Genomic DNA, 19,168 nt, shown 5'->3' with positions numbered 1-19,168 from the left:
ACCTCTTTAGTTTCGGGGGGTGCAATATGTCAAGGCGCGACATCTGCATGTCGTGGAGGAGGCAGATTAGATGTTCGAGTATAAGGCTGGTGTCTTTCTCGATAGAAATGCGGTAGTTGATCTCTTTGCCCGTCATTGCAGCGATTTCTCCTTGTCTCGATTTGGACTGATGTTAATCGCTGAAGCAGGTCATTTAGGTCATCCTTGTTTGCCCGCACTTTGGCGCAATAGGCATTGCGGATCTCTTCGCACGTGGTAGGGGGTACTTCATAAGTTTACTGATTAGCTTTTTGGTTGCCGTTGACCCGTTTCTGTTTAGCCCATTTTGAAAGGCTACTTTTGCCATCCCTTGTGACACGTTTGGTAGGCTCATCCTTACCCTATTGAATCGGGCTAGGAAATCTCGAAGTCTCTCGCCCGTCATTTGCCTGACGGCGAAGATATCATTAACCCTAGCCTCTGCCTTTTTCGCTCCTGCGTGCGCGGTGGCGAACTTATCTGCCATCTCTTCGAACGTTGATATTGATCGTGCTAGTAGTTGGGAATACCAAGTCAGCGCTCCCCCTGTATGAGTTTCGCCAAACGTTTTCAGCAGTACAGACAACACCTATTCCTTTGATAAATTGTTACCTTTTACTGCGGAAACGTAATAGATTAAGTGATCTTCCGAGTCCGTGGTACCATCATATATTTTCAAATATGACGGCATTTTGAAGATCTTTGGAATAGAATGGGGTGCTGCCCTTTGCTATATGGTTGTTCGATGAATCGGCCCACGTCGCATTTTGGTAACAACTTCGGAGCGCCTGGTATTTTATCGACCCTTTTCTGATGTTCCTTCATCTGGCCGCGGAGTGTTTTGTTCTCATTTTCTATCTCTTCCATTTTCTTTAAGATGGCCGTAAGTGCATCATCGCCTGTATTAGTAACAGTACGGGTGTTACATGTTCGTGTAGTGATTGGCTCATCGGCAGCAACTGCAGTTTCTGCGGGTAATGTGTCTTCGATACCTCTCTAAACGGGTTTCTCGAGCATGTTGCTCAAGGTACCAGTCAACCATTCTTCTAAGCCTCTTGACAGCTGGTGGTGCTTCTCTTGCTGCGGATGTTGAGGTTTCCCTCTTGCGCAAGATCGTTAGATCCCCGTGCGGGGGAGATGAGATCTCTCCCTCAGGTGTAACACTTGGTGTTGCATTTTCATTGTCTTCTCCACTAGCTTCGTTGAGGGAATTCAGGAGGTTGTTTGTGACACCTACTATTGCCTTTAGCCTCGCTTTTCCCTTTCCTGCCATTGTTGGCTTTTATGAAGCTGAAGAAAAGTGATTATTTCTGTCAAGAATCTAGATGAAAACTACGATTTTAGCTATAGAAATCCACACAGACGGCGCTAAATTGTTTTACTCAAAAAATATTGAAACCTTTTTGAACAAATCAATCGAAGATGAAGGGGTAAATCTTAGCTGAGTAAAAAATCTCTAGAAAGAATGATCGATAAAGAGAAGGCGGGTCACAAGATTTATTTAATGATCTACTTTAGTAAAAAACCTTTAGAAATCTTCTCATTTGTAAACAGTAATGCAACCAATATTCGGATCCCCCTTTTACAAGGTTATTGCCCTCTATATATACAAAGAGCGAAACTCTTCTATGCTGTAAAAGACAAATTACAAGGAATATTCGAAGGAATATTCCTGATGTCCCCTAATGGGTCTACACTATTACAAGGGTCGTGCAGTGTCTTGTTTGCCTTAAGGTCGTCCCCCTCAGGACATCGATTCAAGGAGACCCCGTCATTCGTCGTACTCGTCGTTGGTCGTGATTGGTCAAATTTGGAGCCATACATTAGTCTTATAAATTAAGAAACTAACTATGGTCAAAATTAGATGTAAGTAATACAATCTTCTTATAATGGGAAGCTTCCAATGTGAATGTAAAATGGAGTGCTCAAAAGTTAAAGATTCTGTAACTCTAGACATATCCTATGGCTCAAGGGATGTCCAATAACCAGAGGTGAATCCAAGATTTCAAACTTATGGATTCAGGATTCTATTTCTTTTAAGTTATTGGATTTTAAATTTAATTAATAATTTATACATAATCAATGATCTTTTCAAGATAAATATAGAGTTTGAACAAACCTGATGGGTTCGACCGAACACGTCGTCGACACTCTAGCTCCACAAACAAGAAAAGTTGGTACAGCTTCAACTTCATGGTAATTTCTATTACTTTTGGAAATGCAACGAATAAGTCAACATACGTAGTTATTCTCCTTATCTAGATATTATACATGAGAGCCAAAATCTCGTTGCACTGTTTGTGGATATAATTTATATCAATATAACAACTACTTCAATACCGCACAAGATGGGTGATTTGTGTGGTGTCCAATTTTTTGCGTGCACAGATTATAGAAGGATCTTGTTTTTCTATGTGTTACTTATACTACTGTTGCGAAAATAATAAATGTGGAAGGTAAAGAACACAAGTATTTTAAGTGAAAAATACCCAGCTCAAAAGGTGAAAAAACCACGACCTACTACTCAGTAGGATTTTTTTCCAACACTTCACTAAATCACTAAGTCAAAACAGCATTTACAAAATATTTTGTAAACCTAAGGATTACCTCTAATTTCGTTGTAGCAACCCGTCTCTAACTCTTGTGACAACTTTAAGTTAACTCTAACTTGAATACACTACTCAGAGTACCTAATATAATTGCTTCTAGATAAAACTGAAAGGTACAATTTGAAAACACCTATTACAATGAAATTAGGGGTGTGTTTGGTATGAAAGAAAATATTTTCCGAAAATTATTTTCCAATTTTCCCATGTTTGGCTGACTTAAATGTTTTGGAAAACATATCCCTTATGAACTCATTTTCCTCCAATTGGAGGAAAATATTTTTTTTATCAAGAGAAGGAAAAATATTTTCCAAAACTCCTTCTCAACCTTCCCCACCCTCACCGACACACCCCACCCCTATCTCCAAAAAAGGCTTTATTTTTTAAATTTCAGTTTTCCGTTACCACCCACCCTACTACCTTCCACCCCACCCCCCTCCTGCAAAAAAAATTATTTTTTTACCTTAATTTTTTTTGCAATTTCAAATTTCTGTTTTTTCGTTTTTCTGCACTATCCACCACCCACCCCAACCCCCCTCCCCCGCACGAAAAAAAACTTAATTTTTTTTTTGCAATATAGATTTCTATTTTTTTTGTTTTACTGTCACCCCCCCCCCCCCACCCCGCCCTTGCCCCCGCCCCCAAAAGAAAAATTTTAAATATATTTTTCAATTTTAATTTTTTTATTTATCGGTTTAAAGGTTCAAAATTTTATAAGCTCCAAAATTATGAGTTCGGAGGTTTATGTGTTTGGAAGTTAGGGGTTCGAAATTTTACGGTTTCGAAAGTTTAGCGGTTCGAAAGTTTATGCAATTTATGAGTTCGGAAGGTTGTTGGTTTGAAAGTTTATGGCTTCATGTTTATTATATATAAATTATTTATGAATACTCTTGAGAAGTCATTTTCCTTAATTTGCATACCAAACACCGGAAAATGAATAAGATTACTACTTGTTTTCCAAGAAAATATTTGTTTGGAAACTATTTTTCACGGAACACATTTTCCGTTATACCAAACACACCATAGAATAAAAGACAAATACTTGGAACTTGTTTTTCTATCTGGTTCATGTAGCTTCAAGTTCGCACACTTGAACCACACAAGAATTGCTTGCAAAATGCTTTGCTATTTTGCTCTCAACTCACGTTTAACTTCAGCGTTTGTGCATACCAGTAAAATAAGAACATCTTAAAATATATAGAGTTAGTAGAATATGAAATAACTAAAGTTCAAATGCTATACTCTTCATTGATGGAAGAGTTCTAGTTATCTTCAACTTCTAACTCCTCCCTCATCTTGGATAAAGTTCTCTTCGAGTAAGGAGTCCTTCTCCTTATCACTTATACAACCTTTTTTATCAGGAGATATCAGATATACTAACTTAAGTTTATCTCCTTCACTTACATGTCTTGTGCTCGAATTCTGCATGTGTCTGTATTTACTGTGTATGGACTTGGTTCATGCTTGAGTTCTTTTATAAATCATCAAAACAAATTTCACTTGGGCCAATAAATTCCCTCTTTTTGATGATGACAAACTCTGTTCTTTTCATAAGCATAAGCCCTGTTTCAACTCAGCTCAACACTAACACAAAGTTAGAACACTTTTTATTTTAAAGTCACTAATCATCAAGGACCAGGTTCATTAGGTTATAAATATCACAGTCCAAAGTAAAAAGCAAATACTTATCTTCCCCTTTTTGGCATCATCGAAAAGTTGCATAATTATGTTAGATAACTATATTTTCATAAAAATTAATCATGGCCACTGGGGATACTTTAAATGCAAACATGGAGTCAAGAATCCTTTATCAATCTAATGATGTTAGCCATCTAAGAAGCATCAACAAACAGTTAGAGCACACAAACAATTAATTGTCATTGATATTAGTCATCCACAAAGCATAAAAAGAAATAAAAATACTGGATCATGAGCAAAAAAAACAAAAAAAATCCCATCCGGGTCACTGATTTGTCTAACTAGGCTAGGAAGGTCTTAATGTTGCAAAGGACTAGGTTCTTAGCTTGAAGCAGTTTCAGCATATCATGAAGAATACCATCATTCTTCTCGTTTTCCTTTGTAAGCTCAGCTCTGAGAGCATCTCTCTCAGTTTCTACTTCTGCCAACCTCTTCTTCAGTCTTTCAATTTTAGCATCCTTAGCCCCACTCTCTTGCACCAAGGCTTGCACTTTGCTGTTTATAGGTACCTTTTTGGATGAACCAGGTTCTTTGGAGTGGTGTGGACTTCATAGTCACAAGCAGTTTAAGTGTTTGCCCCAAAGTGATCCTTGCTTATACTAACTTCTCATTTCTTGATAGGTACCTTAAAGTGTGCAAGGGAGGTAAGGACATGAGCTTTGGTGCCCGTCAGAACCCTATCAAGAAGCTGGATGATAAATCCAGGCTAATTAATTTGCCTTCCACTGTCCAGACATTCCATAAGGACCATGTCCATAAATGTGGCAATGTGCCTCCTTTCGTGCCTAGGCAGCACAATTTTGTTAACAAATTCGAACAACACTCTATGGGGTGGCTTCATCTCACTTTTGTATATAGCCTTGGGCTGAAGCTCTTCTTCATTGTCACCAAACTTCCTAGTAATGGCAAGGGCAGTAAGGAGATTCTCTAGACTTGGCCATTTGAGCTTCTTATAATCATTTTACCCTTTATCAGGTACACCTAAGATCTTCCTAGTTCCTTGTCATCAAAACTCACTGTCACCCCCTTCACCATACTGGTAACGCTGCCATTTTTTATCTCACAATTTGCCATGAACTCCACAATCTCAGTTCTGGCAAGCTTTCCATCCATCCGAGTGACCATGTCCTTCTAACCCTGCAGTTGTAACTTTTATAGCAGCATCATCATACATTCCTCCTCCAAGTTCCTGAAGAGTCTACCTTTCAAGTTAGTTCTTTTCCCAAACTTAACCATCATGTGTTTCTCTGCATCAGATTCTTCTTCTTCTTCACTCCCTTCTTCTGCTTCCACTACTTTCACTTTTCTAGATTTTAATGTAGACCTGGTTCTTTTAGCCAAGGTGGAAGGCTCTGCAGACTTTGTCTATGAAGCAAACTTCTTTTTGGAAGTCTTGATTTTCTTTGCCTTTGGAGTCTCAACCTCCATTTCTTTGTCCTCCTCTTCATCACGAAGAACCAGGTCCATCTCCTCAAATTCAACTTCCTCAGCAAGCTCAATCACCTTCTTCTTCTTTCCCTTTGCACCAGTTTTTCTCTTACTTTCTTCTAGGGCCTTTTCTAGTTTAGCCTCACTCTGCTTCTTCTGACTCCTTGTAGCTCTTTCTCTTGTACGAGGAGTCTCTACAGGGATAGAAGAGGCAGCCTTTCTCTTTTTGTTTGCCCTAGCAGTACCATGGACTTTAACTCTTGAACTCTTTTTCTTTTTAGGATAATTATCAGACACTTTTCTCAGTAGGTCTTCTAGGGGTTCCCGCTCAGATGGAACAGGTTCTTGAACATTCTTCCCCAATCTTACCAACCCCTTAGCAGCTTCTCCAGACCCACTTCCTCCTTTTTCTCTCACACTTTCTTCTTCTCCAACAGATTCCTCACTCCACACTACCGTAGCTCCTATTTCCGAAGTCAAACCAACAAGAGTGGGTGAAGATTTAGCCACTCCTTTTCCCATTCCCCTTACAACACCTTCAGCACCCTCACTTTCCTTTTCTTTTCTCCTTTTATTTTTACCACCAATTTTCCCAAACTCAGTGGTCTCAACCCCAACCACAGTTCCTACTAGAACAAACCTATTTTCCAGATTTGCAGCAACCTAAGAGATGATTTTAGAAGTAATTTTTAGACCAGATGTTACCTGCTTTGTTTCAATTCTTCCCCCTCAGTAGCAAACTTAAATGATTCATCAGATTTCTGGGGTTCTTCTTCCCGACATGCTTTCAATTATTCATTAATTTTCTTGATTTGTTCTCCTCCAGCGATAACCGTACGAGCAATCATCTTGAACCTTCCTTTCTTAGAGGTGGGTGTGGTGAAGGTATGATGGACGATGTGGATGTAATTTCCTTGGGTGGTGATGAGGGATTCTCAGAAGGTTTTGCCATTACTGTGTTTGGGTATGAGAGAAGATGCGTGTATGTGTGTTTGGAAGATGAGAGAAGGTAGAGAGAATTGTTTGACGGCTGAATATTTTGAAGTGAAGAAACAATTAAGGCCTAATCAATATAAAGAGGAAGAGTTTAATTGGTAACAGCTTCTTTTTGAGAAAGTTCAGAAATCTAATCAAACTGTGAGTCAGTTTGAAAAAACGTTGAAGACTCTCCCTAGAATCTAGGCATTTATTGCGTTTTGGGACTTTATTTGGATGAAACTGGTTCATTTCGTAACGGATAAGCTCAAGGAGGTTAAGATTAAATAGGAATCTTCTTTTTATCATAATCCAAATGTAAGTATTTCAAAATATGCAGAGTGGAGAGTACAAACTATGTAATCTTGATGAACCAGGTTCTTCACTGAAAAATCTCTTGTGTAAGTCTAAATTTTCCAAGAAAATAAAGACAATATCATTAGAGATTAATGAGACATGTTAGCACATGACACAAGAGTATACTGATAAAAGTATGAGACTGAGCAAAATCTAATCTAATTATGTACAAAAGTTCACAAATTTCTTAACCAAAATTTATGAGTTAGAAGTGGTTCCTTTTAGGTGATCTTAATCATCCCTAATTCTAACTTGTTCCTTTCATAGTGATATTTACTTAGAACTTTTGTGAAGATGTCAGCTATTTGCTTGTCAGTAGCACAAATTCCACAGTGATCAAACCCTTATCATAGTTGTCCCTCAAAAAGTGATGCCTAACATCTATGTGCTTAGTTCTTTTATGATGAACCGAGTTATTGGTCATACTAATTGCACTAGTGTTATTACAAAAGATGGGAATACAACCTGCATCAATTCTAAAGTCCATTAATTGCTATTTTATCCATAACGATTGAGCAAAACATGAGGTAGCAGCAATATACTCAGCTTCAGCAGTAGATACAACTACAAAATTTTGCTTTTTGGTGGCCCAAGACACAAGACATGAGTCAAGAAAGTGTGTCATACCTGAGGTGATCTTTCTATCCACAAAAAACCTACATAATCAGCATCAACATATCTCACTAAGTTGAAATTACTACCTTTTGGATACTAGAGACAAAGATTAGTGGTGCCTTTTAGGTATCTCAGGATCCTCTTGACAGCAGTCAAGTGAGACTCCTTTGGATTTGCTTGAAATCTAGTACACAAGCCTATGCTGAAAATAATGTCAGGTCTGCTAGCAATGAAATATAACAGAGAGCCAATCATTCTCCTATACAACTTCTGATCACCAGATGAACCGGGTTCATCTACATACAATTTTGTGGTTGTTACTATAGGAGTGTCAATTTCTTTGTAATCTTCCATTTAAAACCTTTTAAGCAACTCTTTGATATAGTTCTGCTGATGGATCATAGTTCTATTTGAATTTTATTTAATTTGTAAGCCTAAAAAGAAATTAAGCTCACCCATCATACTCATTTCAAATTGACTCTCCATTAGTTTAGCAAATTATTTACTTAACTTATCAGTAGTTGCTCCAAAGATTATATCATCAACATATATCTAAACTACCAAGAGATCTTTACTTTTTTCTTTCAAGAATAAAGTATTGGCAATTTTACCTCTTTTGTAGCCATGCTCAAGCAAGAATTTTGATAATCTTTCATACCATGCTCTTGGAACCTGCTTGAGCCCACAAAGTGCCTTGTCAAGCTTGTACACATGATCAGGACATTTCTTGCTTTCAAAGCCCAGAGGTTGCTTGACAAATACTTCTTCCTTTATATAGCCATTGAGGAAGGCACTCTTGACATCCATCCGATGGAGAGTGAATTCCAGTAAGCAGCAAAGGCTATAAGGAGTCTAGTTGCTTCAAATCTTGCAACTGGAGCAAAGGTCTTATCATATGCACTCCTTTTGACTATATCCTTGAATCACCAATCTTGCCTTGTTCCATGTAACTGTTCCATCTTCATCAAATTTTTTTCTGAAGACCCATTTTATATCAATTACTGATATGCCCTCGGGTCTTGGTACCAGATGTCAAACTTGACTTCTCTCAAATTGATTAAGTTCATCTTGCATTACATTCAGCCGGTCTACATCCTACAAAGCCTCATCGACATTTTTAAGTTCAATAAGAGATAAAAAAGCATAAAAACACAAAGATTCTTCAAAGAAGATCTGGTTTTGACTCGAGAGGTTGGATCGGTAATTATGTTCTCAATAGGATGAGAACTTTGATACTTGTAAGGTTTCACAACCAGCTGGTTTCCCTAAATGTTCCTTCAATATTTTGCTGCTGAGGAACAGGTTCATGGACAGGTTCCCTCGAGGTTTGAAGATCAGTTCCTCTTTGTTCAATTCCCCCTGCCAAGTTGCCCTAGGTGGAAGGACATGTTCCATCACCTATTCCTTCCTCTGGTGCAGCTTCAGTCTGGGCTGTGGTTTTATTTGAGTTTCTTACCCACCCAATTGCTTCATCATCATGTTCTTGCCTCTCAGAAAGAATGTTAGTTTCATCAAAAACCACATGTACACTTTTCTTACACACATAGTTCTTTTGTTATAAATCTTATAAGCTTTACTATATGAAGAATATCCCAAGAATACTCCCTCATCACTTTTGGGATCAAACTTACCTAGGGAGTTTTTACCATTATTGTGCACAAAACACTTGCATCCAAATGCTCTAAGATGGGATGTATTTGGCTTTCTCCCTTTAAGTAACTCATAGGGGGTCTTCTCAATAAGAGGTCTAGTCATGCTCCTATTTATGATATAGTATGCAGTGTTCACAGCTTCTGCCCAGAAACTATGGGGCAATTTACTAGAAAGAAGCATAGTCCTAGCCATTTCTTCCAATGTCCTATTTTTTCTTTCAACTGCTCTATTTTGTTGTGGAGCCCTAGGAGCAAAATAATTATGATCTATGCCATGTTCATCACAAAATTCAGCAAATTTAGCATTTTCAAATTCAGTACCATGATCAGAACTAATTGATGCAAGTTGATTACTTAGTTGTTTTTGAGTTTTTCTAACAAAAGAAGTGAACATGTCAAATGATTCATCTTTAGATATTAGAAATAGTGTCCAAGTAAACCTAGAGTAATCATCAACAAGCACCATAAGATATCTCTTACCACCTCTACTCAATGTTCTCATTGGTCCACAAAGATCCATATGGACCAGTTCCACCGTCCTGGTGGTGCTTACCATTTTCTTGCTTTTGAAAGAGGATCTTACCTGCTTCCCTCTTGCACAAGCTTCACAAACTTTATCTTTCTTGAATTTAATATTATGCAGTCCTATCACCAAGTCCTTGGAGACTCGTTTGTTGAGTTGACTTAGACTGGCATGTCCAAGTCTCTTGTGCCAAAGGAGGGGATCATTATCCAACACACTTAAGCAAGTGATTCATTATATGAAAGTGTGGACATATCCATAATATATATGTTGCTCACTCTTTTTCCCTGCAAAACTATCTTGTCAGTGATAAGATTAATCACAAAGCATTTTATAGAGGTGAATGCTATTATGTTACCTCTATCACACAATTTTGATACACTTGTTAGACTGTACTTCAGTGCATCTATCAAGTAGACATTCTCAATAGACTGAGAATCAGTCTTATCTACCTTTCCAACTCCAATGATCTCACATTTCTTCTCATTTCCAAAGGAGACATTACCTCCTTTAAGGTCCTCAAGTGAAAGGAACTAGTTCTTGCTTCTTGTCACATGCTTCGAGTAGCCACTATCCATGTACCATATTTGGCTGCTCCCCTTCACTTGGACCTGCAAAAGAAAATTAGGGGTTAGTCTTAAGAACACAAACTAGTTTGGGTCCCTTTCTATAGGTAAAAGGATGAATCAAATTCTTTTTAGCCTAACTTGGTAATCTATTCTTCCCTTGAACAAATTCTTTGTTATTTTGACTTGCCTTTTCTTTTTCAATGCATTCACTTTTATAGTAAAATGTTTTACCACAATGTGTGCAAATCTTGTTCTCAGGAAGTGTGTGGTACTTGCTTTTGGGATCCTACTTAGGTGCCAGGTTCCCAAAGCCAAGTCTTCTTCTGTTGCTACTATGGTGTTCTTGTAGCCATGAAATTGCATCGGAGGACCTGTTCTAATTACAAGTTCTGTCTAGCTCATGCTTGACCTTGCTTAGATCCTCTTTTAGGATTCTTACCTGCTCATCCCTTTTGTACAACTCATCTTTCATTTTTTGTATATTTTCTTCTAGAGTGAGTTGTGTGTGATCAGCTGTCTTTTTACCTATTCCTAATTTCAGTTTTAGATTTTCAGATCTAAGCTCTAGGACAGTTGAGTCAAGTGCATGAACCTGGTTCTTTAACACTATATTTTCACTTACAATTTCACTAACCCTAAGTTCCAAGTTTTTGCACTTAGCGTTCAAAATCACATATTCTTTAGACAACTTTTCCTTTTTATTATTTAAATCCTCAGATTCATCAATTAGTTCTAGTAGTAACTCAGATAACCTTTCTTTAGACAATAATTTAATCTTGTATTTGAGATTAATTACACTTACCTCAGTTTCTTCATCATATTCTCCAATGGCCATAAGTGCTTGTTCATCCTCATCATCACCATCTGAGCTTTCATATGAGCTTTTTCCCCAAGCAGCGACCATAGCCTTGATTGATCCTTTGTTGTTGCTTTTCTTAGGTTGAACATATTCTTTCTTCCTATTCCTTTGTTCAGCTCTTTCCTTCTTCCATTCAATTTCTGATAAAGGACAATTCTTGATATGGTGATCAGTCTTTCCACACTTGTAGCATCCATCATTGATTTGCTTCTTGGGAGCTTTTGACTTGTTATAGCTTCCACTTCTTGAAGAACTCTTTCCTCTCCTCAGGTACTTTTTGAAATCCTTGGTGATCATAGTCATTTCATCATCTTTTAGATCAGATCCTTCAGTGATTCTAAGTGCCAAGCTCCTTTAATTTTTAGGTACATCCATTTTCATGGTTTGTCTCCTAAGTTCATAGGCAGTGAGATTTCCAATTAATTCATCCCGTGGGAGAGTGGAAATATTCTTTGATTCCTGGATGACAGTGATTTTGCTCTCCCAAGTGATAGGCAAAACCCTAGTCAATATCTTCCCGACACTATATTCTTTAGGAATAATACTTTCAAGAGACTTTAGCTAATTTGTTAGTGTATTAAACCTTGTGTACATCTATTGAATGGTTTCTCCTTCCTTCATAGCGAAGTTCTCATACTGAGAATATAGTAGAGTTCTTCTGGATCTCTTCACCTGAGGTGTTCCTTCATGAGCCACTTGTAATGTGTCCTAAATTTTCTTAGCAGTGGTATAGCTTTGGATTATGTTGTACTCATTGTCGCACCTCCTTTTTCCGCCCCCGCGAGGGTGCGTAGGGAGTTTTTTCCAATTAAAGGACAATCGGAACGGGATTTAATTATTAATTATTCAGAGTCGCCACTTGGGAGATTAATGGTGTCCCAAGTCACCGGTTGAATCCCGAACCGAGGAAATTTATGACTCTGTTAACAGTCCGCGAACCAGAAATCCGAGTAAGGAATTCTGTTAACCCGGGAGAAGGTGTTAGGCACTCTCGAGTTCCGTGGTTCTAGCATGGTCGCTTAACTGTTGTATTTGATTTCTGGTTTTAATACATGCTAGCTCATGTGCCTTTTATTAATTTTACACCGCTTTTATTATAATTATTTGTAAAGAATTGCGACGTCATCAAAACGCGTTTCGAACCACGTCGCAATCAATGCACCCGTAGTTATCAACACATTTCGACTTCGTCGAGATTTGGATTTGAGTCGCATCAATGCGCACCCTAATTTTAATAAGGTTATTTAATTAAATCGTGCCTAAAGATACTAACGTAGTGTTATTTTGGGGAAAAGCCATGAAGTTCGCTAAACGGCCATCCCAAATTCTAATTATTTCGATAATTATTTACTAAAGGCCCATATTTTTTTTTTTTCGCGGTGAGGCTCGTCTCAATTTGTGAACCTCTTTTCTATCATTATTTATTTTTAAGAATTACGATGTCGCGAAAACGTGTTTCGAACCCCGTCGCAATCAATGCACCCGTGATCCACGACACATTTTATCTAACGTTATTGAGATTTGGATTTGGGTCACATAAATGCACACCCTAGTTTAGGAAGGTAATTTTTAAAATAGCGCGCCTAAAGCAACTACGTACTTTTGAATTATTTCTTCGCTACATTTGGGCTTGTTGAGACCATTTATGAGGATTATTATGGAAGGGTATGGACCAGCTATTTAAAATAAAACGAATTCTATATGAAATCATTTGACTAAATTAATGTATAAAGTTGTCCATCGTATGAACAATTGATAACTATACCAGTTAAATTAGTTTGACAAAGTAGATCTTTTGGCCCATGAATTATTAAAAGCATCCCAAAACCAACTATTCACCATATTAATGGAACGTGATCATGGCCCATTTTACATACCAAGTCTTATAACCCATTAAATAAAATATTTACAGAATTAAGTGAGCTAGATACTGAACCTTCCATAAAACAGAGCAAAAGATCATGACACATAACTAAGAAACGAAATTAGAACAACTCTCCAAATTTCTTGAGCTAAATTAGCTAATTCAATGACTTGCATCAGATTGTTATTTAAACATGCTACCACAAAATTAAACAGCACAAACATATCAGCAAGAAGGAAAATATCAAGTGCTGGAAAAATAATCTCATCTTCAGCATTGTCGTGATGCTTATGAATCAACCTCAAAAAAGTAACACTGTTTCATAAAAGGCTTAATTTCACTGTTCCGATTCGTCGCAAATGCCATCGCCGATCTATGCAAATCGGGGTATGAACTCAATGACACATGAACAGAGATTCACGAGAAAGCACAATATAAACAAAATCAACCAAAAATATAAACTGAAAGAAGCAAGAACGGACCTCAATCAGCCGTAAATTCATTTGCAATGGGAGCTATCAAAATCCAAGTATAACAGAGAGTTTCGATTTAATAATTCTGCTTGAGATCTGAACCAGGATCGGTGACTTCTAAAGGCGATATCACCAGAACCTCGAATCAGCGAACTCGAGCATCACCTCACTTTAATGATTGTCACGTAGCTGATTTCGGATTGATTTTGAAGCTATTTTCGCAGCTGGTTTCTGCTGCGTTCTGGGATGCTTTTTGTGGTTGTTTAACCGGTAAATTTGGACTGATTTTCAACTGGAGTTTTGGTTGGTGATGAAGCAGAACCGGTGGGGAGAGGAGTCGAAGAATACGGGATTTCAAAGGGGAAGGGGTCGTTTGGATGTGAGAGAGTGAGAGTTTTTTTTTCTTTTCAGTTTTTTTTTTAGGAAGAAGAGGATGAAGTCCAAAAACCTCCTCCTTCCATTTTTTCGTTTTTTTATGAAGAAAAAGGTGACCCCCTTCTTCTAATTTTTTCTTTTTTTTTCAATCTTTTTTCCCTTCTTTTCTTTTTCCAGACCCCCTTTTTCCTTTTCAACTTTTTCCTTTTTTTTTCCACCCGTCCCTTTCTAATTTTCCTTTTCGTTTTTCAATCCAACCTTTTCCTTTTTTCAAACTCCCCTCCTCCGTTTCTTTTCCCCACTTTTCAAAAGATGTCCGTGTATTCCTCCTCCTTTTTCAAAAGATGTTCCCCATTTTCTTGGAGTTGGTGTAAGGTGTGGTGAGTTTGGATTGTTATGGGTTAGGTCCAAAAATTAGGCCTAAAAACGGGTAGTTTGAACCCAAATATTATTCTTTTGCCCGGACCCGAGAATAAAAACACGACGTTGTTTAATTAATTCTATGTAAGTAAAATAACTACCAAAATAAGACTGACATTTAAAATAAAACTATTTTTTAATATTTTTTCAAGATTAAAATAGCTACAAAACATTAATAAAACTATTTTTGTGATTTTCGTTTTTATATAAAGATAAAATATAAAGTATTGTTTTTTTTGTATGTTTTCTAAAGATTAAAATGACTACAAAACGTTAACGAAACCATTTTTTTGTAATTTTCGAAATTATATGAAGATAAAAAAAATACAAAGTACTAATTTTGTATTTTCAAAAGATTAAAATGGCTGCAAGATATTAGTAACTATTTTTTTGTAATTTTCGAAATTATATAAAGTACAAAAATAAGGTACTATTTTTATATTTTTCAAATTTATGAGAAACGCATAAACTAAAGTATATATATATATTTTTTTTTTTTGTAATTTTTCTTTTTGTGACGAAATAAGGTAAAATAGTCAAAATTAGCTAAAATAGCTATATTAGACCTAAATTAAATATTTACGCTAAAAATGTGAAAATTCTTGGGAAGGGTCAAAAATCACATGTCTACAGCTGCCCCTCTTTGACTGGAAACACGAAGAGTTTTCCGACAAAGAACGACTAGACATGTTTCTGACCCGACCTTTATTTGGAGGGACTAACTAAAGGAAAAGAAAAGGAATGTGACCGAGCCCTGGTATCTGAGCTGCCTACATATCCTTGGTTATAGAGGAATCAGGCCACGTGTAGTTTGGAAATGAGAGAGATGGTAGAGTGTACCGAGGTGAAGAGCCGATGGAGGTGCCATTCCGTTGAGGTTCCAGTCCGCGGTCCTGCTATTACAAAAATGAAAGATGAAGAAAACTAACTAAGCCTATCAGCTACTAGTTACAAGGATTCCTATCTATAAGTCTTCTGAAACTTGGTCTCGAATCTTGAATGGTGCTTCATGTAGACTTTGGATTTGAACCTTGAAACTTGCTAGTTGTAGATACTAGTTCATCCTTCTTCAACTTTTCGGATCAGGACCAGGCTTGCAGTTCTTGCGACCTCAACCAACTACTAAGCAGAGCACATCTTTTCTACCCTTCTGCACTTTGGATTCTTTTTCCTTTTTTTTTTTTGCTATTTCCAGCTTGGATTGAATGCTGGGGATTTTTATTGTTTCCTGCTGGGGATTCCTATTGTAACCCTCTGTTTTATTGTCCTCTGACTTGATCTTAAAATGTATGCCTCTGTTGTATGGGCGGGCTCCCAACTTCAATACTTGAAAATTAATGCTGAATGTATTCCTCTGTTATATGGGCGGGCTCCCAACTTCAACACTTGAAATGAAAAGACTGAATGTATGCCTCTGTTCTATGGGCGGGCTCCCAACTTCAACGCTTGAAATGAAAAGACTGAAATGTATGCCTCTGTTCTATGGGCGGGCTCCCAATTTCAACACTTGAAATGAAAAGACTGAAATGTATGCCTCTGTTCTATGGGCGGGCTCCCAACTTCAACACTTGAAATGAAAAGACTGAAATGTATGCCTCTGTTCTATGGGCGGGCTCCCAACTTCAACACTTGAAATGAAAAGACTGAAATGTATGCCTCTGTTCTATGGGCGGGCTCCCAACTTCAACACTTGAAATGAAAAGACTGAAATGTATGCCTCTGTTCTATGGGCGGGCTCCCAACTTCAACACTTGAAATGAAAAGACTGAAATGTATGCCTCTGTTCTATGGGCGGGCTCCCAACTTCAAATAAACAACTTTTAAAATAATCATCATTCCTCTCTTCAGGCGGGCTCCTGATTTCAACAACAACTTAGGATGAAATGTCTCTCCTATGGGTAAAAACAAACTTAGGAGGAAATGCATCTCCTATGGGTGAAACTAAATTTAGGAGGAAATGCCTCTCATATGGGTAAAAACTAAACTTAGGAGGAAATGCATCTCCTATGGGTGAAACTAAACTTAGGAGGAAATGCCTCTCCTATTGGTTCAACAACAACTTAGGAGGAAATGCATCTCCTATGGGCAAAACTAAACTTAGGAGGAAATGCGTCTTCTATGGGTGAAAGTAAACTTAGGAGGAAATGCATCTCCTATGAATGAAACTAAACTTAGGAGAAAATGCCTCTCCATGGGTGAAGCTAAACTTAGGAGGAAATGCCTCTCCTATGGGTAAAAACAAACTTAGGAGGAAATGCATCTCCTATGGGCAAAACTAAACTTAGGAGGAAATGCATCTCCTATGGGGTAAAAGTAAACTTAGGAGGAAATGCATCTCCTATGGGTGAAACTAGACTTAGGACGGGAGAAGGTGTTAGGCATTCCCAAGTTCCGTGGTTCTAGCACGGTCGCTCAACTGTTATATTTGGCTTGACTATCTGATATAATACGTATTATAAACTTATGTGCAAATTTAACTTTTAAAAACCGCTTTTATCATTATTTATTTTATACAAAATTGCAACGTCGTGAAAACGCATCTCGAGCCACGCCACAACCAGTGCACGCGTGATTTGTTGACGCATTTTGACTTCATCAAGATCGTGATTTGGGTTACAAAAATGTACACCCGTATTCAAGAAAATAACCTTATTAAATATGCGCCAAAATACTACGCGTTATGATATTATTAGGTAAGACCGTGAATTTTACTAAATCGCCCATCTTGAAATCTAGGTAATTTCTTATATAAAAATAAATAAATAAATAAGATTGGAGGACTGCAATTTTTTGTATTATTTATATGTATTTATTTGTTAGCGAGATCCTCCCTTATTTTATGAATACCCTTTAATGACTACATCTTTATTATTACTAAGTTTGTCCATAATTATGAAGTCAATCTCTACATACTTAAAAATAACATATTAATTACTAATTCAAAACAAATATTAATGGAAAATAATATTACTAAAATGATAATTACGAACAACATGGAATTTCCCAAAAAAGTAAAAAAAAACTAATTATCCCATAGTTGGATTAAAACATATTGTTAGTATGACTTAAGCTTATTGAAATTAATTATTTACAAATACTGAAAATTAAAAAAAACTTGATTACTAAACCATATTTCTAAAAGTTAAACAATTTAAACTTAACTAACTTTGTTTTAATTCACATCATGTCATAATACTTGATTCGCAAACTAATTCATGTTTTAACTGAAATTAACTACATGATTCCGATTAACTTAATGTTGACAAAAAAACCTTATGAATAATGAATTAATCAATTTTTGCCCAAACTGATTCAATAACGCCATTTTTTACGTTATTTCTTCTATTTTTATTATTAAACAGTTTTAATTAGTAATCCGTCTTGAATATATTTCCTAATAATCAGGTTAAGGCGTTATTTAATATATCGCTATAACATGTCTAATTATGCCAAATGACAGTGATTGACAGAATAATAATACATGAATAATCTAAATACAATACAAAAAAAAAGTTAAAACTAAATTAAAAATTTAACATTCCGTTCTTCATTTCAGCTTACAAAATGCCAAAATTACAGTTGTGTACCTGGTATTGCCAATATAAGAAGAAGAAAGTCAGCCACGCAGTAATAACAATACAGCACAACAACAAAAGTCCAATAGCAGTAACAACCCAGGAACAGAGTTTGCAAACCGGTGGAGTATTAATCTCAAAACAAAAGCTTCAAGCTTTGATGAAAAACAATTAATTCTGATTTCAAACAATGAAAGAAAGCAAAAGACTTTTTTTTAGTTTTTTTTTTTGAAAGTTTAAATATTTTTCGGAATTTTCTCTCTCTTAAATGTTCAGCCTTTTTTTTCTCTCTTATTTTCTTTCTATTTAGATTCGTTCTTTCTCTTCTGTATTCTCTCGTATCTCTATTCTTTTTTTTTGTCTTGTGTTCAAGACTTCCTATATATAACTCATCCCATAAATCTTTCAATCAATTAAAATTAATACATTTTCTCTACCAAACCCATTATCTTCCCACTCATCCCCATTACATTAAATAAACATATCACACCACCCCATTATATTTTGTCCCCCATGCCTAACATAAATAAATACAAGATTCCCCCCACTAAATTTTGTCTTGTCCCCCCTTTATATTAAACAATTATATCACAACCCACCCCATTTTATTTTGTCACCCATGCTTCACATAAAAAATTACAAAATGTACAATTCTTAAACTACCCCTCCGACCTTACTGAAATTACCAAACTACCCCTGAACGTACTGCAAATTACCAAACTACCCATCAGCTATAACACATCAATTAATCAAACTTAACCAAAATATAGACAATATGATTAATTTCTAACAATGTTCAAACAACAAATTCCATGAACATGATTTCTTCAACATTTCAACAACAAATCACATGAACATGATTTCAACAACATTTCAACAACAAATCACATGAACACAAATTGAACAACAAAGAACAACTAAAATTTGATTGAACAATATTTTAGCAACAAACAATCCTATTTTCGGATTCAACAACAACAACAAACAAGTATATTTAGATTTCTAAATTCAATAATATTGAACTTAAAATCAAATACTCTAACAACATTACCACAAACAATTCCTCTATTAAACTTAAACAAGATTATGAGACAAATTCAAGAAATAATCATAAGTGATAAACAAGAAATCAAACTATACAAATTTCGGATTCAAGAACAA

At 36.4% G+C, this 19,168-nt stretch overlaps 1 protein-coding gene across 1 annotated transcript; it reads right to left on the bottom strand.

Moving 5' to 3' along the window:
- Positions 1-4,214: 4,214 nt before the first annotated feature.
- Positions 4,215-14,306, bottom strand: LOC107793019 (uncharacterized). The gene is made up of 3 exons (XM_075255050.1): positions 13,647-14,306; positions 10,231-10,483; positions 4,215-10,159 (listed from the first exon to the last, which is right to left on the bottom strand). The coding sequence occupies exon 3, from the start codon at positions 6,270-6,272 to the stop codon at positions 5,688-5,690; it is 585 nt and encodes a 194-aa protein (XP_075111151.1). The 5' UTR covers positions 6,273-10,159; positions 10,231-10,483; positions 13,647-14,306; the 3' UTR covers positions 4,215-5,687.
- Positions 14,307-19,168: the final 4,862 nt, after the last annotated feature.

This window comes from Nicotiana tabacum, chromosome 6 (assembly GCF_000715075.1).
Source record: "Nicotiana tabacum cultivar K326 chromosome 6, ASM71507v2, whole genome shotgun sequence".
Taxonomy (NCBI): domain Eukaryota; kingdom Viridiplantae; phylum Streptophyta; class Magnoliopsida; order Solanales; family Solanaceae; genus Nicotiana; species Nicotiana tabacum.
This window is presented reverse-complemented; position numbering and strand designations above follow the sequence as displayed.